The sequence below is a fragment of the Crocodylus porosus genome, unplaced genomic scaffold, assembly GCF_001723895.1.
Source record: "Crocodylus porosus isolate Cpor-Errol unplaced genomic scaffold, CroPor_comp1, whole genome shotgun sequence".
NCBI lineage: Eukaryota > Metazoa > Chordata > Crocodylia > Crocodylidae > Crocodylus > Crocodylus porosus.
The window spans coordinates 44068111-44091773 of record NW_017728949.1 but is presented as its reverse complement, the minus strand read 5'-3'; the positions used below and the strand labels follow the sequence as shown (position 1 = coordinate 44091773).

General features: G+C 39.5%; 1 protein-coding gene across 1 annotated transcript in view; it reads left to right on the top strand.

The window, feature by feature from the left end:
• The window catches only part of UBR3 (ubiquitin protein ligase E3 component n-recognin 3 (putative)), a 239638-nt gene that overhangs the window by 202126 nt on the left and 13849 nt on the right, over positions 1–23663 (top strand). The window contains exons 30-33 of the mRNA XM_019553730.1: positions 6650–6750; positions 15734–15858; positions 21126–21233; positions 22277–22402. Of these exons, the coding sequence (XP_019409275.1) occupies positions 6650–6750; positions 15734–15858; positions 21126–21233; positions 22277–22402 (460 nt within the window). The remainder of the gene's footprint in view (positions 1–6649; positions 6751–15733; positions 15859–21125; positions 21234–22276; positions 22403–23663) is intronic.

Sequence of the window (23663 nt, the reverse complement as noted above, 5' to 3'; positions counted from 1 at the left end):
AAGAGAAGGCTGAGGGGGGATCTAGTGGCCTGTTACAAACTAGTCAGAGGGGACCAGCAGGCATTGGGGGAGTCCCTGTTCCCAAGCACTACCAGGAATGACTAGAAATAATGGTCACAAGCTGGCAGAGGGTAGATTCAGACTAAATATCAGGAGGTGCTACTTTATTGTCAGGGCAGCTAGGATCTGGAACCAACTTCCAAGTGAAGTGGTGCTGGCTCTTGCCCTGGGGGTCTTTAAGAGGAGGCTAGATGAACACCTGGCTGGGGTCGTTTGACCCCAGTACTTTTTCCTGACAGATTGAAACTTGATGATCTGCTCAGGTCCCTTCTGACCCTACCAACTATGAAACTATACATAATCCAAAAGAGTTAGGAGAAGCAGAAAATAACATTTTCCATTTTGTTTCCACCCCACATCCCACCACCATCTGTCTTCTTTCACACACCTCCTATTCCCACCCCTCAGTATCCCCTGAAGATTAACACTGTTAGAGTTTTGAAGATTATAGTTTTAAATAAGACCATTTGTAGTTGGGGAAAGATTTCCTTGTCTTTGTTTGGTTCCTTTTCCCTCCCATGTGGCATAAGAGGTGAAACAGAGTAAACCAGAGATTGAGACATAATTTGAGCTTAAAGCTCACTCAGGTGCCACAGAAAGGGAGAGTACAGCATTTCTATACTTGCTTTCCAGCCCATAAACACTTGTTCTGACAAGAAAAGGAATTAGTAGTTTAGACTACTTGTTGGAAGCTCTTCATCCACTCTTGCCAGTCATGGTGCTCCTTGAGATACCCAGCTTATTCTTCCTAAGCAGAATGAACTTTAATCACCATTCATGGTTTCTTCAAGGGAAGTCCAAAGGTTCCCAGTGAAAACACCCCACTTAACCCATTTTTAAAGGTAATTGTTCTGTCGTTCCATCCGAGATTCTTAATATAATAAATTGAATGACTTGGCAAGGAATCTATTAGGGATGTTCCTTTTCACCTCTCCTTGAGGTCTACTTTGGGAGGAGGCAGTGAACTGATATTCAGAATTGCTCATCCCCCAGTATTTCTGTGGGTTCAGGCCAAAAGAGAGCACAGAATAAAAAAGAAGGACTGTTCCCCCTTCCATGACCTCTCCCTCAAAAGGCAAAGGAAAATTACAAAATCCTGAAAGAACCAGGAATGCCCACAGAGTTCCAGATCTGCTTCTGTGAGTCCTAGTTCCTCCACCAGAAAAGAGGAACATTGGGTTGTGAGTCATGAGATTCTGGCAGGTGTGGAATTCACTTTCCCAGTTTGGCAAGGCTGCAGAGAGAACAAGTCCTTAGGCACAATAGTCTTCCATGTACTTCTTTTCATACAGAAATGCTCTGAAGATGAGTGGAAGAGAGAGATTGAATCTGGAAAAGTTTATTTTTATCTTGAGATCTAAGCAGGGAGAGATTCAACAGGGTGGGAGATGTAATCAGAGAATGCCCAAGGGCAGGTTCCTTCCAATGAAAAAAAAAAAAAAAATTGCCATCCCTCTTTCTTCCTTCTCTGCAAAAGTAATTTCCAAGGAGCAGGATACTCCCACAAAGGTAAATGGTTGGTCAGCAAGCCCCCAAACATACTGAGTTCTAAATTCTTAGCTTTACAGCCAGAGCTACATCAACAAAATGCTGATTGGCAATCTGAGCAAATTGTCTGTATCTAACATTGTCAGGTGGAACCTTCTTAATTGAAAATCTTTATATAGGACAGAGGTAGGCAACAGCTGGAACAAATCAAAATGTTCACTTCCTATTCCAGCAAAGTGTATGAAGGACTGTGAGATCTCATGAGCAGATGGTCCTTTCATACCTATTCCTAACAAAGGTGCCAGAAAAGAGACACTTGCTATTCCAGTTGTAAGAGGTCTGCCTGGAACAGCGGAGGATGCCTAAAGTAGGGCATGAGTCCAATTCCTTCTACCAGGCCAGAAAGTCTTTAACTGCAACCAATCCTTCCTTCATCTAGAAATAGGAGGAGAGACAGAATATCTCAGTCCTCAGATACTCGGTTTCAGTCACCTTCAGTATAGATAAAGGAGATAATGGAAATAAGGATTCCATCTTGATCTCCAGGCTTCTCCACTTTCCTCATTCCCAAATTCTAAGAGAGTACACAAAAGTATTCTGACGTGCTCTCACACTGCTTTAGAACGGGTGCCTTTCCTTTAAAGTTAAAGAAGCTGAGGATTTTACTCTATATTCTTCTTAGTAATAAAATGATCAGGTAGATTCCAGTACTGTTCAATAAATAATTTGACAACTGTACTTTATAAAAAAAAACCTTACACCCAAAGGAGGGAAGGAAGAAACCCAAAAAGAAATGCTAATATTGCAGATTATATCCTGGGCGGGTCAGCTAGCCTCTATCGGAAAAGGGGGAACTGAATATAGAAGTGGGCTGACTAAGGTATCAGCTGACAGACAAATCTGGTGTTTGCTCAGAGATGTAGCCCAATTATCATGGACTGGAGAAGGGGTCTGCCCCATAATGGGAATAGAGTAATACATTTTACATTTATGGCAGTATCAGAAGTTATTTCTTTGTATTATACAGCAAAGAATGTGTTTTTAATGGATGCAGTATGCAAACGTGACACATTTGATTCATTTTACACTACCTTCCTTGCTTCAGCACCATCAGAAATTATATTAGCTTTCTTTTAATGTCTTTTCAGTGTCATAATGAAGAAGTTGCTTAGGCTCTTAACGAATGACAGAGCAGTTTTTAAGGACTTAATGTGCTGCAGTGCTTGATGTAAAGTGAGGCAGCTTATTTCAAAGCTTGTCATTCAATGTAGTTTTACTTCAACTCATATGGAATAAATAAACTGGGCAAAGAGTTCACTTGTGTCCACACTGAAAGGTGCATCTCCCATACTTTTTTGTGAAAATTCCAGTCATCACCTTCTGATTTATAGTGCTGGAATTGGTATTGGATCTAACTGTCTGTTGCTATGAAATGGCGTTAACTGAGGTTGCTTACAATGTAAAATGTGGCCAGCTAGAGTTAAAACTCTTTTCTTTTGCTCTTTCCTTTTCCCACATTGGAAACCTTTTTTTAAGAACTTAAACCTTTGGAGTTCTTTGCTATTTCTAAGAAATAGTTAAAAGGACTACGTTTGAGCTGTGGGTTTTATTGTAATATTTCTGTTTTAAATGAAGTCATATTGTTCTAATATTGCATGCCTCAGCTTCCCCATAAAGCCAGTATATGGGAAAAAGCTAGTATATGGGGAAGGAATGAGTTAAGAAATAGCAAAGGAACAAGACAAAATAGACCTCTGGCATCAACAAAGACTTAAATAGCTGTGTTGACATATAAGCAAAGGTGAGCTGGCTGATTCCTAGGAGGCTGGAGGGAAGCTGAATGAAATGGACAGGAAAGTGTGAAATAAGGAGGGTTTCAGTTTGAGAGCAGGGACCAGAGAGAGGGACAGACAGATGGACTTTTCAGGCTCAGGGGTTGGGCAGACTGGAAAGAAAAGAGGAGAGAGTTCTGGCCTGTGTGGGCTGGGGTGGGAACAGAGGAATTACTTAACTCTTCAGTGGGGGCCAGAGAACCTCTGGCTGGCTGGCTTTTGTCTAATAAATGCCTTCACTGAAGTGGAGCTGTCTCTTTTTGTACTTGTAACTTTGGGTTGCACCTGTTCTGCCTCTTCCCCCTGCTCTCAGGAGCAGAACTGTATGCTTGCTTCTTGAGTCAGAGCTACAAGACCCCAGGGAGGGTAAGGGACCGACAGGTTTGGGTCTCAGAATGGTAAGGAGCCAAGGCTACCTTCCTGTTCTAGAGGCCATGCCTGATCTGGCTTTGTGGGGGGCACTCACAAGGATGAGACACGGTTGCATGGTCCTGATCAAGTGTGCCCCCCGGGGGGTCTCCATGACACTCGGCCATAAATTTAGCACAGTATTATAATGAAATTAATTTTAAAACACAAAAGCACCCCAGACAAAAAAAAATTACCATGGGTAAAATTATCAGAAGTGCCTAAGTGCATTAAGGTCTAAGGATCAGAACTAAAAAGTTATTTAGAGATAATTACCATTGAAACTCAGCTGGAACTTAAGTGCCTATGTAGGAGTGCTCTTTCTTTTGAGAAGTGATATTTATGCATGGTGGGCTCATTGTATGCTTAGTTTGTTAAAACAGGAACACGTGCATGCGTGCACACACGCACAAATATAATGCGGGGGTGGGAATGTAAGTATGTATGTTTGTGCATTAAAAACTATAGTTGTTCTTGACATGCTCATTGTTAGCTTTAAAAAAAGAAAAGGGATATGTGTGTGTGGGCCTGTAGAAATCAGCCAGAATTCTGGAAAAAAGAATGGGGGATAAAATAGTTAAAAGAATACAAATTTAATTTTCAAACATGATAGTCTTTTAGCCTCCTGACTTGAACCCTTTTGATAATTTTACCTATTGTTAATTTTATTTTGCTTTGGTGGGGTAGATTTGTAACCGGTTTAAGAGGAGATTCATTATGCTGCTACCCTAAAATTACAAACAGTATGTGCCCCAAATACACATTCTTTATGTAAACTCCTTTCTTTAAATCCTTCCTTAGGAGCATTGAGGTACTTAGCAGTGCTTTGGTGATAACTGCGTATACCAACTCTGTGGTGGTTCAATTCAAATCCCTTTCTCAAGAATTTCTGACACCTTAAAGTATCAGTCTTATTACAGAACACTGAGGATGAACATGGAAACAATAAAACATACCAGAGCATAATTAAATGAAAAGGATGGCACTTAAAACTATTGACAACAAAAAAGCAACTTACTTGGCAGGGCCCTTCTAGTACAGTTTTCATCAGGGCACTTGTGGACCTCGGTTCTATGAACTTAGAGCAGGGATCGGTAACATGGCAGGTCCAGCCAGCAGCTAGGCTTCATTTCCCAGAAGTTCCTGCCTGCATGGCCGGGGCTGGTTTCCATGTCAACCCCAGCCTTGCGCTATCACAGTGCAGATACAGCTGGGGTCTCCATGGAGAGTGGCCCCAGCCATGCGAGCAGGGACTGCTGAGAAATGAAGTCCACTGTTGGCCTGCGGGCTGGACTTTGCCTGCCCCTGACTTAGAAGGTCATTTTGAGGGTAGCGTTCTTTTTGTGTTCATTATGGCCTTCACAGGGGCATTCTGAGCGATGCTACACATTGTGCACCCTTTCAATGTACTCATGGCCTTTGTCTAAGTAGCCTGTTGCATTATGGGGCTTTTCATCAGATCATTTTATCCATCAACCGCACTGAAATCAACCAAAATTGTGACAAACGTAATTTTAGCTCCCAAACTATGGGATAACAAATGGTGGGGAACAACCTATAAATGTTTGGCAGTTCTGCCAAGTGTCCAGATTTGACATACCTTGGTAATCCATGTCAGAAGAGATCTAGAACTAGAAAAGATTGTGCCTAGAACGGAGACCAGAATGGCTATCCAGCATCAACAGCCAGAATCAACTCCTCACAACTGCTTCAGCAGATGAGTCAATCAGCTGTTGGTAATCCTGTTCAGTGATGGTAGGAATGCATGGGATAGTTTCTAGTACTTGTGCTGCCAGTGCAGCCTCACAATGTGGGAAGGAGAACGAGAAAAAATGTCTTCCACACATGCATTCTGCAGGCCGTCAGTAGGGGAAGTGGATGCTATGAGGATTATAGTGGTGCCTTAGCCATTGCTACATACACTCTTCTCTTCCCCCACACAAGCCTGTGAGAGGAGGTGTCCTGTTGCTTGGAAGACTCACCCCAGCCAGTGACAAGAATTCCCTTTCTATTTTGATTGCAGTGACTGACCAAACAGATATCATTACTGCTCTTACTATCTCAGGTTGCCTATACTCTACCTATAAGTATTGTTGGTGTACGAAATTTTATATTGAGCTAGAAAACTGCCACCAATACCTGCTAACCTATTTTACTTACAAGTAGATAACTGCTATGTAACATATCTTTGAATGAATCTGATTTAAAAAAAATAGTAGTATCTCTTTCTGTGGTTGCTCTCTCTCTTATTCTATCCCCTTGGCTTTTTTCATAAAACCATTAATAAATGTTGCTGTATTCAGCCCATTTTTAGCCAGAAATCTAGATGATTTTACTTTACATAAAGCAAAACAGTTCTTAATTCCATGTTGCACATGAAGGGAATCTTTCTTATAAATTCGTAGATGGATGTTTTAGGCTTCAGTGCTGTTGTAGTGGTATATGATTGTTTATATGCTAAACGCCACCCTTTTGGAAAAGAAGTAGATAAATTGTGATGCCAGAATCTTAAGGTATAGTGGTATTTTTTGAGTGTCCAGCAGGTTTTTGAATCCAGGTATTTAGGGCGATGGATTATTGAGTTGTTCCCGCTATTTTTAGAAACGTTTTGTACCAATAATAAATGCTTTTAAATGCTTCAACTTACTACTAATGTGATAGCTTGTGATTTGTTATAGTTTCTTATATTAAATTATCTTAAGAGCATAGCTTCATTAGAGATTCATCAGATAGCAGAATTCTAAAAGCTTGCCCTCAAATGTTCTATTGCAATAAAGAATGTTTAAAAATACAATATAAAGTAAAACAAAAATGAAAGATGTATTCTAGTGTCAAACGTGATTATTTTCATAATTTTTCAGGATGAGCAGTGAAGATCTACCAGAGGTTCCAGTACTTTACAGAGATGTCTCTTCTCTTTTGCTTATTCAGATTTTAACCATGCCACAGCCATTGCACAAAGGTATGTTACAAAAATGTATATAGTTAGATGATTATATATGTGAGTATGGATTCCTGGTGGCTTTTAACACAGAAAGACAGAGCTTGTCTGCTGTGGTTCTAAAATTACTCTACCTTATCTACATTAGGTGGCATTGAACGGAAATTTTTGTTGTGGCTTGACAGGCTTATCTGTGTCCCCTGTCTTCCCACCTTATCTGTCAGCTAATACAGTAAAGATGCAAGGGCCGAGGAAAAACTATTAAGTTCTTTTACTGGGGAAAAAGTGTCCTTTACATGACCTTCATCTCTTCACTGTGAAGGGGGCAATTCAATATTTCAAATTTGAACTTGGTACCTAAGGGTACAACATAGTAATTTATTTTGAATGTAAGAGTTCAAATTGCAGCAATCACATATAATAGGAGGTTGCATGCTAAGATGATAATTGCTGTAATACAGGAACTGTAATGGAGGCAGACTGTAGAATAACTGAATCAAATATTATATAGACCATCATAAATTAAAGTTTTCATTATCAGAATTAAAGATATTGCATTTCTCATGCATACACATGCTTATTGTTTATAAACAGTTTTGCATGGCTAATTTTGTCAGTAGTCAATACTTGTTCCAGAATAAGGTGATTCAGAGCTTTTGAATCCATGATTTTTTATTTATCTCTAGTACTTTATATAAAATATTCCTGTTAGCTCACTGGCAATGCATAGAGGAGCTAAAAATACAACAGAATTGTTATGTTCCTTGTTGACTATATACCCAATTTTGAGGCACTACTGGCCACAGTAATGTTCACTGTAATTTAATATGAAGTTGTGTTTCATTAGTTTGCAGTTAGCTAAGTAAGAGGTCTATTGTCCCCTTGATGCATGCACCTAACTTCCATTAAGGGTAATAAAAGCTTTATATGGGCATTCTATGGGAGCTGATGCCTAGTTATTAAGTGTTTCACTAATTCTCAGCTCGGGAGTGGGACTTTGTCTAGGGTGCTATGTATATTTAGTAATTGTTTTTCTGTTTATTTTGTTATCTTATTTCAGTGCAATATAAATGCATTAGTTTTTAATTTTTGGTAATCCAAATAGAGTCAACACTGAATCAAGAATGAAAAACAGCTTGTCATAGAAATAATCCATTTATTATAGTCAACATATTTTTAAAAATCAGAGTCTGAAAGTTCTTCTGATAGAAGGACTTAGGGGTAACTGCAATATAGAAGACTCATTGCAGAAATTGCCTCTAGAATTGTTCTTTTTACAAGGAAGGAAAAAAGACAGGTGCAAATGATTTAATCTTCCTGTGGTTATTTTATTTAAGAAGGTAGGACAGCTTTTTATGCAAGTGTGCTTTTATATTAGGAAAGACAACATTCAGTTAAGAGTAGAGTTCTGTAAAATATTACATCATCCACATGTTTTTCATTTGCTTTTTGTCAGAACTTGTGGTGGTTGAGGGGATCAAGGAAAAGTGGCAGGGAGAAGATGAATATAAACTTTTTCAACTCTATAACACACTAAGATAGAAATCAGAATAGGTTTAATAAAACTTTGTAATAAAAGATGGATAGTGAACAAGGAGGAAAAGCCTTCCATAATTCTTGCTCTCTAAACTTGTAGAAGGAAGCTTGGTCCAACATACAATAGTAATAATTTTAGCTCTTTTTCAATGTGCGTGTGGTCGTCAAATTTAAGTATCCTCACTGCACTTTTACTAATGGGAAAGTAGAAGTATTGAAAGGTAAAGTGACTTTCTCGAAGTCAGTGGTAGAGTCAGGAATAACATCCACATCTGACCATGCTGCTTCCTACACTACTTCCAGATTTTTGATTACAGAGCAAATAGCGGCCATGTTACACACAGGTGCCAATGCATAGTGAGTGAATTGTGTTCTTTCCTATATACCAGTCTCTAGAATGCTCGTAAAACCTATTTCATGGGAGAAAAGATGGGAAATCCAGTGACACTGACCTTGAAGTCATAAGAACAAAGAGAAGCTGGGTGCGATTAAGAATATAGCATACATGGAAAGGCTTTTTCTTTTCATTTTTTGAGAGAGACTGTTTATACTGGTACTGGATTCCACACCATAATGTCTATATTTGGAGGATAGGCAATTTCAAAACTTGTAAAATATTTATTAGTACCTTTGATTGTAGTTCCCATGGTAAACTATAATTACTTTATTCTTGTGGTATTTAATCTATTCATCCTTTTTGGGATCTAATTGTACCTACATAGTATTTTTGGAACACATTAGCACTTTATAAAGAGGACTTACACTTCATCTAGTGCCCTTCAAATATAGCTCTGGGAATTGCATTAACTGCCGTATTATCTGTTGGATTGTCTTGGTATCTTTTTCAATACTTCATTGATTAAGGGAAAATAAATGCCATTACACTGTTCAGTCTTCTCATTCAGTGAGAGGAAAATTGATCTGAACCCATCACAAAGAAAGAACACCACAAATTAAGTCTTTTATTACAGGAGAAACTTTGGTGGAGGTCAGAGCATTTACAGGCACTAGTCACATCAATTTATAACAAGTAGACTAAAAGGGTAATATAGTGTGATCAGCAAAAGAACTACTGCATTCAAAATGGTGAAACAGTTTTTGAATTTTTTATAAGTCTTAAGATGGGTAGGTTTGACATGGTTGGCATTTTGATTTAGGGCACTGTGAATGCATGTGTGATTAAATAATGTCCACCAAAAGTGCTTCAGAGTGATTTAAATATCAGCCTGACTGAGTTACCACTGATAAAAACCATAATAAAGTGTACAATTTGGACATATATTAGGGAGTGAATCAGGATTATGTAATAAATGAGGCTGTTGTCTTTAGAACCCCTATTAGCAGGTGTAGAAGTAGGAAGGTGTGTAACATTTGTAGCAGTGTCCTGCAAGAACAGGAAAGGAGGCTTTGTTGATTAAAGTAGTTGTGGTGTTCCAGTAAATTGGATTCTATCCCTTTCTCTGTCATAGTATTCCTGTGTGATGATGGGCAAGTCATTTAAAGCAAACATATTGATGTTGTTCAGCTTGGCGCTGTGTGTGGCAGTGGAATGGGTGGAGGATCAATCAGAGATATGCTTGACTTTCTGGGTTCACCCCAGCTTTTCAAGAGCATTCAAAAGCAGCTTGAGGGCTGCTCTAACGTAAAGCACTAAAAGGAAACTATAGTGTGCCAGTGCAATGCCTGCTTACCTGGTTTAGGAGACATCTGCACTGGTATATACCAGTGGAATTTCCTGTTACAAAGGAGTAAGTGTTTCCATCCACTCATCATTTACAGCTTTAATCTGGCTCCTAGGTGCCACTTTGTATCCAAAAACAAACTTTACAATAAACATTCAGTTCATTGCAACAAAATAGTACCAAAAAGTATCCAGGCAAACATTAATATTTCACTTTCATCACTAGATAAGAATCTTGGCTAACTATAGAGTGTGTCTTACCTTGAGTAGCAGCCTCCTTTCAGTATAAAAGATATTTATGTGAATAGGGAGGCTTTGATATATCTTTCAGGATTTATCTTGCATTTCAATAGCAACATCCATTGTTCTTTTGATGTTTTTTCCAAATAAATATTTTTCTGACTGAAACTTAAATAGCTGTTTATGTAAGGTGACTGTTTCCAGTTTAAATAAAACCCTTTTCTTTGATATTTACTTGCTTGGCAAACTTTCTTATTGTAGTTGTTGCCTTCCAGCTTATGACATTTAACTTGATATTTAATGACAGAAAAAGAAATTTGTTGAGTTATCAATAAATTATAATATTTTATAGAAGTGCTAGAGGCTGCATATACACATTCAAAACATCCAGGAAATTCCCCCACGTTTGCTTTCCTGAGAGAAAAACCTACCTGTACGGAAGTTCAGACAGGGAAGCAAAGAGCCTGCAGTGCAAACACTAGGCTGCCAGAGGTCCCTAGAGCATGCAGCCCAGAGAGGTTTGCAAGCTTTTTTTTTTTTTTTAAGTGACTTTAGTCAGGGATCATTAGGGTCAGGAAAGATGGGGTCAGGGTCTGTGCCATGCACAGAAGAGTCCTCCAGTCTTTTCCCTGCCCCACGCTGTGTTGGAGCCCAGCTATAGCTGGGCATGGTGTATGCTTTTATGCTTCCCTGAACCCAAGTGCTGCAGAGTGATTCAGGCAGGGAACAAGCCAGGAGCAGAACATGTCCCCTAACTGCTTCAGTTCTGGGTTTTTCCAGTCTAAAGCCCTAAGAAGGTGTGTTCTGCTCCCTGCTTGGCTGAGATTGATACATGCTCTCCCTCCTTCTGTGGGAGGTGAGAGGGGGAGAAGCCAAACACCCTGGGATTGCAGAGACTGGTTCTGCATCTGCTGCCTGTAGAGAAGTTCTGTCTCCTGAGAGAGATTCTCTGGGAAGCCACTTCACTTGGGTTGTTCCCAAGTTATTTTTCTCCCTGAGTGGCCCCTTTTACTCTCAGAGAAAAATTGTAAACTTCTGTACACTTGTGGTTTCTTCAGAGAGAGCTGGGACTCTCCCCTGAGAACTGAGCATCTATTCTAGCCCAGAGTTAGCACTCTGTTAATGTTTCCCATATAGACTTTGTCTTTGAGGGGTTTTAACTTGAGCTGTATTCAAGGGTACTGTCAAATAGTTTCAGCAAAGAAATGTAGTTTACTTAAGAGTCAGTTTTTAAAAAAATTACAGGTTAAAGCAGCTGTAAGCCTTTTTAAAAACTCAGTGCAAGAGCACTGCAAAAGTCTTGCTCTTGCCAATAATGACCCAAAAATATTGAAGCAAAAATGCTGCGGTTCGTTTCTCGGGAGGCGAAGAACTCTCAGACACACTCTATTAGCAACACAAAAGGTATATTTGCAAATAGGGTTAGAGTGAAGACAAAAGACCACTTTGCCCCCGAGGGAAACTTCTCAGCGGGCTTTATCCCCTCTTTCCTGGGCACGTGTGCAAAAGCAGGAACTCTTACAACTCATTTCCGGTTCATACAAACATATATGAAATGATGTCACGTCATCCGTCGCATGTGTATTATAATTAACTACTTAAATATGCGGGGCGGATAGGCTTATATGCATTAGCTAATCACGCATGCTTAGAAAGCTCTCTTTAGGTTGTCAAAAGTTCAAATCCTCTCTGTCCCAAGGACAGGATCATTAAAAATTGCAATTACTCTTATCTGTATGAGAAAATGAAGAAAGCATGAAAGGGAGTGTGATATAGTGTAACAAAGAGATAGTAAATTTGCAAAACAAAGAGAGTGATACCTTAATACAAAGAGCCCTTGGTAGTTTCTCCTCCACCCCCTCCTCCCACCAGGGAGAGCTGCCAGCTGTGCTGTTCTAACAACACTATTCATAATACATTTTTAATAATATTTCTAACAATATAATGCATTAATTAGGGTTTTTTGGTTAGTTGATTTTTTTTTTTTTTTAACAATGTCACTGTAGGGTATTTGGGTATGAAGACATTAGCTCTGGAAAAGATGCATTTGATGCAGAAATGTCATATATTTTCACAGGTGAAGGAGAGAATGTAAGCCTGCCGGAGAGTTTTTTTTCCTCACCATTATTTCCCCATCAAACATCAAAGAATCACAGAAAAGTAGGCTTGGAAGGGTTTGCAAAGGTTCACCTAAACAACTGCTCAAAGCATGACCACCCATGTGTAAATCATTCCAGACAATAGTTTGTCTAACCTGCATTTAAAAACATCCAGTGGCAGAGCTTCCATAACCTATCTAGATATAACCAGTTCCATTCTAGGTTTAAGACCTATACCTGTATCTTAATGTTCAAAGGAAGCATTCCAGTGACCCCTGGCAAGCAGAACTGCCCCCAGTAGGGCTTTGCAGCCAGCAGAACTACCCTGAGGATATGAAAGGTGTGGAAAGGCTGCATTAGTCAAAGCTTGGGCCTTTTCCTTAGGTCCTGCACTGAAGCTTTGTTGAACCTAAAGCTATGACCCCCAGTCTGTATTGACAAAGACTTCTTTTGAATGTTTCTACCCTAATAAAACTAACTTATTAACTTTAGTTGGTCAAAATACATTTCTTGCATATTATGGATTTAAAAAAAATAGAATAGGATTTGCAGGTTGCTGTTTTACAATAAGCAGCAGCCTTTTGGTGGCAAATAGATTTGCAACAAGCAGGATTTGTTTCCTTTATAAGAGTTAATGTAACATATTCATGCCTACAGATTATATTGATTTTTTTTTTTTTTTGCATATTAGGGGCAAAAGATGAAATTATATTGAGAAAATTTTATATGCATGGAATATTCTACTTTTGCATTTTTATTACTAAAATATCCTGTGTCTCTCTATATTTAACTGCATAGCAAAGTAGAGTGAAGCTTAAATATGTGTAAAATCATCTCATTTCATCTCTAATATAAACAGATATAAATTAGATGTAATTAGAAATTTTAAAGGAAATACTTATTCCTTCTCTAAAAAAAGTAACATTTTCTACATGCTTTAAATCACTGTTAGTTTTTAACTTACTGGTTAAGAAGGCAATTCTTCATTCTTCTCATATTTCTGCACTTCAAAAAATTACCTTGTTATTATGCAGAGAACAGTTATTTTATAAGTAAAACAACAACATTATTACAGAGCTTTAATGTCAGCAATATTAGCATTTAAATGGACATACTAAGGCTTTATGATTAATCTAACCTCGTAGTTATTCCACATGGATGCTATCAGTGTTAATAATTAACTTTAATATAGTATAATCCAGAATCCCAATGTTTGGTGATTGATAGGGTTAGAACAATGACCTTAGCCAAGAAGGTGTGGCTCCCTAGGTGGTAATGCTCAGTAACTTACTACAAGGGACGATCTCTTTTCTTCATTCTGTTTCTCAAAAATAAGGTGCTTATTACACTCTGGGGCATACCTTTATTGTATGTGAGAGAATATGGTCATTTTTATCACTTATGTGCAGTTTCATTTTCCTGTGTGTACTATTTGGAGTTTATTATAAAAAGTAGAATCAAGTACAAGAGAAATTCTTAAGAAGGCCTCTGACAGGTCACCTTCTTAGGTCATAAAAATATGCAGTATGGTAGGCATGTCATCGTAGACATAATGGCAACAGTGAGTCTTAAGGTATTTGAAGAATAGTGGCTATGAAAACTCTTTTGGGAGAATGGACCAGTCTTTGCATGAGAAATGCAAAGTCATATTGTGTTTTCATTCATACCTTCATTGTGTTAAATTAATGTACACTGTCCTGCTGACTCAGATCTCTTTGTAAACAGACTTCAGTACTGGAGCTAAATCCTAAACTAACATGGACTCAGTTGTCTTAGAAGCTCAGGGAATCACTCTCTCAGGGAAATGTGCAACCATCACAAATGCCTGACATACTCTGCAGTTCATTATAAGCAAATTATTTTATTTGTGTTGAAATAGGAAGTAAAGTATGTGCTTTGGGTTGTTTATTATAGGATACAGATGGTGATGATAGAAAAACTACTGCCTTTTTAATCATGTAGTTACAAAAGACTATTTAGATGCAAGTTGTGCTTACTAAGTATATTCTGTTCAGATGGGTTAAAAGAGTATCAAAATTCATAGATTTGTCTGCCTGAATTTCTCTTTAGCATTTGCTAAACAAAAACTGTTACTAGTTCAGAGATGAATCAGCCAGTCAAACATAGAATTATGTGCCCAAGAAACCCTACAGCTTTGCCTGAATGTTGGATATGAGAGGAGGGAGAGAACACAACACTGAATTCCAAATCCCTTTAATCTTGTTTGATGCACAAAAATTTGTTTGGCCCTTAACTTTGGAAGGGTGTATTTTAACTCAACGGTGCTGTTGGGTCATGTTATATCAGTGATTGTCAACCTTTTTAGATTCAGAGCATGCTTCGTAAGTGCCCTGTGTGCCTTGTGCAAAGCCAGACTGGGAAATGCTGCAGTATGAGAGTAGGCTTCTGCTTTCATTAGGGTTATCTGCTAAGCCTAAAGCAGACAGAAGTGCCTGCTTAAGCTGCAGCCCTTCCCAGTCTGACTCTTCAGGGTGTCTCCCAGAAACAGAGGTGCTCAGAGCAGGCAGAACTGCCCCACATGACTATTTCCAGGAGGAGCGTGAGGAGGAAGGAGTGAGGGGGAGGGGACCAGGAAAGGCTGTGAAGTGGTTGTAGATTATTCCAGGAGATTATAGATTCACTCTGTTGTTAGAGGTTTTTAAGATGAGGGTAAGCACGTATCTGTCAGGCATGGTTTAAATTAAAACTGCCATAGGGCAGGGGGATGGACTTAGAAGACTCTTTTATGCTCCTTTATAGCCATGTTTTCTATGTTTCTAGGACAAAATTTTGTAATGTCACTAAGGCCACAAAGAAAGTTTCTCCCAGTCAAGGTTAAGATAAATTTATAGACCAGTGCAAGAATGCTTGTGCATTCTGTACAACAGAAACTGTAGGGCACTTGCACACGTGGCAAGTCTGCTCTGATGTGCTAGAAATCCAGCATGTTAGAGGCAACTCGATTAATTGAATCTGCTGGAGCACATAAATTGATGCGCTCCGGCAGCCTCATGCATCCCATGTATCAGTAACACAGTGTGTGTCAGTGCTGAGAAAATGACAATGGTACACTTTGAACTAAGACATGTTCATTGTGCTTTAGTTCAAAGCACATCACCATTTTCTCAGCATTGACACACACTACGCAACTTACACACCGGGTCCTGATGCAGCGGCAGGCACTTTTAACTAGCGTGGCTTGCTAATTAAAAGTGCCCAGTGCTGCGTCTGGTGCACATGTAAAAATTCCTATAGGTCTTTCAGGTTGTCAAGGTAAGATATTTAAAAGCAACATATCCAGTTTTAAGATGGTTCTGTGTTTTGAAGTTTGGTACTTTTTCATGCTGGATTCAGCATGCATTTGAGAAACATTCTGTATATAAACTGGAAGAGACAGTGTATGTTGGGTAAAAAGTTTGAAAACTAATGATTTGTGTTTGTTTTATAGAACACTTCACCTGCATTATAAAGGTGCTGTTTACACTGTTGTATACTCAAGCCCTGGCAGCACTTTCTATTAAATGTAGTGCTGAAGACAGGATGGCATGGAAGAACTCAGGAGCTCTTAAAAAGGTTGGTTAGTTTACTAAAGACCATACATTTAATAGATTTGCTTAGGAAATGTATGAAGCATTTTTAGGATGCTGTATCTTTCAATGGTAAATTTAAAATAAATATGGCCTTTTCATTGGAATTTTATCTCTGGTTCAACTGCTTTATAAATACAAAGTGAGTTAATTTTATCTGTTTTTAGCTTAATTTAGTGGATATTTGTTCACTTGAACTAAAACTACATGTTTAGGCATGAATATACAGCCATGTTTGTAATATGCAGAAGGTATTGTAATGTTCCATAAGTTGAGGGGTTTTAGTGGAGTTGAGTATAAATGCTTGCACAATGCCACCTTGTCTCCAGTCTCCCCTTGTCATGAGCACAAACATCTACAAAAGTGTTAATAAAAACATTTTTACTACTATTTTAATTATACAAATACTAATTCTGATTTTCATTTTTTGAAACCCATATGCATGTTTCACTTAGCTCCCCTCTACATATGCAGAGAAAGGTGCAGTGGGATCTAATGCCCAATTCACACAGTTAGGCTTCCTGTCATGCCCACACCTGCAATTGTAAGATGCAATTGTAGGATCGTGCATTAGATCCCATCATGCTTTATGCTTGGCATATGGGGTTTCATGCACCCCTGGACCCTTAGGATTGTGGCTGCCAAGATCCCAAGGGCTTGGGAGTTTTCCACTGCAAGTGGTACACCCCTGTGGCAATAGAATGGGTGTTGCATTATTCTTAGCTGGATTTGCAGGGGTGTTGCATTTTTTTCTTAATAGTGTATATTGCCCTGATACTTTTCACATAAGATCAGTACGTTTTTCTTTTTATCTGAATGTGACTTGAGTGATGGCCAATTTTACAGGTTTAAATCTGTGACAGAGCACTTGAAATAGGTAATAATACTGCCAGTTAGTATTCTTTCATAGTCAGCTTGATAAATATAGGCTGTATTTTTTACCCTTCATAAAATACAAATAGAAAGGAACATGCTTTATCCAAACATACGTTTAAAATGTTTCAGTTGTCATCTATGATGAAATATTAGATTGTATGAAAATAAAGAATTACACCACACCATAGGTGGGTTTGCTACATACTGTTAATAAACATAATACTATTTTCCAATTTTTATAGCAGTATGGAAGTATTTACAACTCGTAAACAATGTATGACATAATTTACCAAACTGTGTTCTTGGACCAAGGAAGGGAGTAATTAAGCAATATTTCCTTTGCTTCTTAAAGGCATTTACAGTCACAAATGGTGAACCTCGACATAACCAACTAATTAATTAGCACTAGTATATTCTCTTTGCTACAAAAAGAAAAAGCTGGAATTTTGATTGACATGCCTGTCTTTGGATGTTAACAGTATTGTGTGGGAAGTCATTGTGCATCACTTGTGTTTGGTGTAGGTAAATCAAACAAAGCAAAAAAAGAGAAACAAGAGAAATATTAAAAAATAAGCAAAAAAGACTGCAAAGTGGTATTAAAAAGACAAGAAGAAAAAAGAATAAACTGAAAATGGTAGCTGAGAATGAATGGTCAGAAGAAAGGCATACAGGGATAACAGAGTCTGAGAGAGAGTACACATAGAGTAGGGAGGAAACATCTCTTTATCAAGTTCTCAGAAGGAAAGACTTGCAATAGATTTTTGGAACTGCTGTCTTTAGGCCTGAGCAAAGTGTTTAAGTAATGAGAAGGGCTAGTCCTTTGTTCCTTCTCTCCACGACTCGCATGGAAATGAATTCACATGATGGGAATTGCAACCAAAGTGAGTTATGAAAACTGATATATCAGAATGTTTACAATTTCCATTGTTCTGTCAAACTGACTCTTAACGCTCCACCCAGCAAATTCATTTCTTGGGTACCACTATGAAACTTCGTATGGCTACATCGCTACCATGCTGTATCAGAAACCAGCTGACCATTACAGCTATTTCTGTGCCACCAGTGTTCATCCTAAGCACACTACTACATCCATTGTTTACAGCCAAGGTCAGTGTTATAACCATAGCTGCTGTAATCCCACTGACTGGGATACACAATTTAGGAAGCCCTATTCCAGGTCCTTACACTTATAATACAGTCCCAAAACCATAGTTACTCAAAATAATAGAGCCACTCTGCTCTGACTTGCTGCAATACCAGCCCTGTAACAAGGACAGCAGAATTCATCTCATCATCACCTACAATGATCTGCAGCCCCTGCTGAAAAATGATAGCCATCTCAAGGTTAGGGGACAAACCTCTCATGGCTTACAGATATTAGCCGTTCCTTACCCTCCCAGACTCAGACAACATCTCTCTAGCAACAGGCTACCTAACTCCAGTTTTCAGCAAGCCAGCAGCAAGCCTGCTACAGACCCAGATGCTAGCTGTGTCCCATCATCGATGCAGACCACGTCATCTCTATTAATGTCATATATGCCGTCACCCGGTTACAGTGCCCCTTTGCTGTCTACATTGGTCAGATGGGGCAATTGCTACATAAAAGAATGAATCTACACTGATTTGCCATTGATTCCAGAAAGACAAAAAAGGCCTGTGGCAGGACACTTTAACTTCCCTGGACATTCCTTCACTGAGCTCAGAGTGGCTATCGTTAAACAACAAAACTTTAAAAACCAAATGTGAAATTGTAGAACACTAAATCATCCACAGATTGGATTGTGTGACGCATGGTCTGAACACAAAATATAGATTTTTATTGGGCTAGTTTTTACCTGCAGCTATTAACCACTAATTTACCTTAAATGTGTTAACTGCTTTATTTATTCTTTTTGAGCTATTCAGCCCACTTTTTGCTACTCAGCAGTACTCCCTCCCCGTCTTTCCCTCCACCCCACCCCTTTTCTTTGTTCCCTTTCTATTTAAAACCTTTTCTTTCTGCAATTTCATTCATAGCATCTGGTGAATTGGGCTGTTGCCTACCAAAGTTCATGCCTCTGTGAACCAGTTAGTCTCTAAGCTGCCATCTTGCCTTACGTTCTGCCTGATGGACAGAGATAACTATAACTTTTGTACATTAAGGAAATTGTTGTTCAGTTTTATACTTCGTTGTATTCTAAACCTTTAAGCCCATTTTATTTGTTTTGTTTTAGTTTTTGTAGTTAAAGAATCATCCTTATGTCTCATTGGTAGTTGTGTTATACTATACTAACATACACTAACATTGTTATCTAATATTAGTACTATTTGTATGTATTTTGATATAAAGTTAAGGAAGATATTTATGGAGACACCTTGGCTTATTTTGTTTCCTGAAATGCTTTGCTTTACTAAGTCATAATTACTATGGTACAAGTCTAAGTAACCAATTAAAAAATAATTCCACTGAATAATTTTTTTCTTGCCTGTAGTAAATATTACCCATACTTTGTACATAGCATTTCATTTTCTCATAGCATCTTCCCTGTTTAGTGTAAATGGGAAATGTTTCTTTTCTCATTTGTGTTAACACATTATAGGGAATTACTTTTTTAGAATGGGTTATTTCAAGTTTAAATTATATTTAAACTGTGATGATAAATCATAAAATTATCATCTCTAATTTTAAAACCAGCATTTTTATTATCATACAGGAAAAGTGGGAAATACATTATTAGAAATTGTCGTTATTGTGGCAGGGCATTAGGTGTGCCTGCCACTTTAAGGCCCTGGAGCTGGCATCCTCCATGTGCCTAATGAGGGCACCCATTTTAGACTCAGGGCTGTCTATATAAACGAGGCAGTTTGGCTGCTGGAGGTCAGGCAACAACATTGGCTGGCCTGAAGGCTGCCGAGTTTCACCCAGAGGTAAGGGAGGAGCTGTAGGGGATGGTAGGAGGCTCCTGGTCCTAGGTATGACTGGAAACTACACCCTGCCGGGAGTGGGTGGCTTGGTGGGGCTCCCAGTGGCATGGGAGCCCTGAGGAAATGCCAGGCCAGTGATCACCTCGGTGAAAGGCAGTTCGGGGTGCCTTAACCCCTAGCCCTCACCTTAGGGTGGGTCACGTACACCAGAGGTAGTTGTGGGGGTGCAAGCCCCAAGGAGGAGAGTTGGAGGCCGTGTGTGGCCAAGGCCGCCTGAGCCCTGTGGGGGTTCGAGACTCAGAGGAGGAGAGTTGGGGCCAGACATAGCTACAGCCACATGAGCCCACCTGTGGGGGGAAGCCCTGAGACCCCAAATAAAGGGGGAGTTACGAGTGTGTGGAGCCCCCAGTGTGAGGGGGGCAGCATGTGGAGGCCTGTGAAGGGAGAGGGGGCTCAGCCAGAGAGAGAGAGCTGAGTCCTGACCCCAGTAAGTCCTCCAATGCAAGGAGGCATAGTTTGGGTTGAATATAACACCAGTATTAACACCATGACCTGCCCAGGGGGGAAGTAAGAGTCCCCTGTGAGACCCTGAGGCACCAGTCATGGTGTGAGGTAACCCCAGCTCCCCATATCCGTAAAGGAGGACCCAGAGAGGGGGACCCCGGGAAAAGAGTACGGGTCATATCTCGAGGCCTGCCAGAGCTTCCCCTGACTGCCCCAGGTGGGGGCCAGGACCAGGAGGGTCAGAAGAGCAAGGAGGCCTACTGAGAGGGACGCCCAAGAGCCAGGGGCCTGGGGTCCCTACTTGCCTGGAGGTGGGCCGGGGCTAGTGTGAGCTGAAGGTCCCACTGAGGGGACCGCACCTGAAGGGGAACGGATGGCAGGGAGATTTGTGGCCCGGTATGATGACAGCAGAGTGTGCCTGAAGGGAGGAACTCAGTTGGGGGTCCTACAGCAGGATTCTGGGCCCCATCGTGGGGAACTGGCATGTATGAGAACAATGATGTCGTCTGCGATGCTTGGGCTGCTGTGTAGGGGAGGAATGGAGCTGCAGATAGCGCCTCCTATCAGCGGGGCAGTAAATGGGCAGCCTCCCATTTAATTACATCTATTAATTAATTAAGACCAAGACGTGGCAGGCGAGAAGGTGGGCGGTTTGCCCAAGAACAGGCAGGCGGGCCATGCGGAGATCGGCCCCAGTAGGCCCTCTGTTACAGTCATATTGTATGTAATGCATGCATTTGACAATTGAATTGCTATTTAACTTCACTGTGCATGCTAAATATATTGCACCTGAATTGCATTGGATTTTTTTAGCTTTTGCCTGTCCAAATATTGGTTTGAATCCTAAATATTGTGTACTGTTCTGTAGCATTTACTTATACTTAAAACATCATCCATTCAATACAAAATGTGTTTATAAGAGTCACTCCATGGCATCGGTAACATGATTTTCTTCTGCCTTTTTCACAGAATACAGCAAATGGAGAAAAGTCTTGGGAAACATTGCTGGGTCATGTGATTAGCGAGCTCTCTAAAGGGAAGATATTTGTGGAAGGAGAAACTGATGAATTACCCATGGTATGTTTTTTAACAAATTTTTATTTAGGAAGTTTTAGTTGGTTTACAAATCATTATGTTATCAGGAACAATATAATCATGAAAACAGCTGTAGGTTGGTTTAGAGAAACATAATCCGTATATGATCATCAAATTACTTTGTTTATAAGGGTGTTACCATATTACAGACTGAATGTCTAGATATCATTCAGGATCTGGTGTTCCTGGTGATTTTATTAAACTGAGTGAAACTACAGTCTCTTAAGTATCTTCTTGACCCATGTATATGGTGTGGGTACTTAATCGATATCTTAATTTGTCTATAAAAACAGCTGTCCATATTATGCCATAAGTCTCCTATATGAAGATGATTTTTCTTTTTCTAGTGAAATTGGACTCAAAGTGACTAGTAAGAGAGGAGAAATTGTGTCTTCATTATTTTGAAGTGTGTTCTTTCTGCAGTAAAGCTTCAGGAGGATTATCAAAGGATTATTATTATTTGCTGACAAAAACCAAGCAATACAAATATTTGATTAAGAACTAATTCCAAGTATACTCCCTGGTGACTGGACGTTTCACCATCTATGCATAAAAATTCCTCTGACCACAGTTTCTCCAATATTTATCCCATTTTAGACTCTATACATTCTTAACCTGATTTCTGATTGTATTGAAACAAACAATACAAAAAACTGAGGTTGCAATTTTTTTTCCAGTGCAATGCCCATTCCTCTGGACATGATTTGTCAGTCTAAATTCTTTTCTGACATGATCTATAGGTGAATATTTCCTTATTAAAAAAGTTATTAGAAAAGATTGTGAGAGTTGGTTTTATAATGGCCCACAAGCCATTACATCTGTTACAGTGAGGTTGCTTTGTAAAATGTCCAAGTTGAAGGTATTATATTCTTAAATGACTTGAATATAGTAGTGAATTTACATCCTTTGAAAAGTAATGTACAACACACCACACTTTTTAACCTGAATTGTATGAGACTTACTTGTTTAGGAGTGGATGTAGCCAAAGCAGAATTTTAATATGACCTTTTTCCTTCTCACTGTAGATTAGCCCTGGTGTTTGGTCTCCTCAATCAGTAGAGTGTTACCTACAGCAGTTCTGTCTGCCTTTCCTCAGGATCACAAGCCTTCTTCAACACCATCTTTTTGGAGGGGATTTACCCAGTTGCCAGGTACAATAAGCAGAGGTCTGAGAGTTTTTTCTGTTAAATTGCATATCATTATTGGGGAATGTGTCTCACCTACAGAATAATTGAGAATTTCAGTGTTTTATATTGCCACAGGTATATCTGTTTAGATGTAACGCACTTCCTGGTTGGCACCTAGCAGACTAAAGATGCATTTAAATAAGTGATTTCATTGGTGTAAGGCTCAAGAGATTTGTTTTTAGTGTAGTATCAGGAGTCATGGGTAGAGCTTTGGTCTATATTATAGGCTGGATCCTTCCTTTTCATTTGCATAACTCATGGAAGTCTAAAGAATATTCATATGCAGGAATAATTGGACTCTGTTGTATGTAAATAGAATTTTAAATAAAGAAGGATTCAGTCACTTACTGGTCACAATATCTCACCTTTATTTTTATAGCTATGTGGCAACACATAAAATCCACAGAATGTTTCTCTTTATGCTATTCCAGCAAGAATTAAACAGCACTGCTTTTTAGCATGCTGGACCTGGGTTGTCAGATAAGGGTCGCTAGGCTGGTCTGCGTGCCAGATTGGGACCATGCACTGGAGCCAGCACTCAGTACCAGTCCGGCAAGGTGCTGCATGCAGTGTATGCCCCATATTACCCCCTGTGCTGTCTGTACAGTGAGCCCCAGCGTAGGGCCAGTACATGCTATGTGCAGTGCATTGGGTTGGACAGGCCATGCGTGCTGCATGTGGCATGGGGTGCATGCTGTCATGGCTCTCCATTTAGACTTGCCCTGTGCACTGGCTCCAGCACAGTCTGATCCAGACCAGGCCCAGAGCCAGCATGGTGCGTCTGTTGTGGATGTTGCATGCAGCATGCACCCTGGATCAACTCCCTGTGCTGCTGCAGTGCCAGGTCCAGCCTGTGTGCCATCTGTCCAAGACCTGTGGGCTGGATCATAGGGCTCCATGAGTCAAGTCGGATCCACAGGCCATATGTCTGACACCCATGTGCTAGATTATTATAATTTCTAAAGGATTATATTTAGTTTTTATCAGAAGTGAAACCAGGATGTAATTTCCTCCAATTTATTGACATTTACTCCATTAAAAGTTAAAAGTTCTATATGAAGAGCATTTACGGGCTTAGCCCCATTTGCTTTTCTGCTATGAGAAAAATAAAGGACTTGAAAATAAAGAATGTGCTGCATTTAAACATTTAGATGTATTGAGGAAACAATTGGCTTCCTGTCACCATTGCTATAAGAGGGGCATAAATATTAAATGTTGATACATG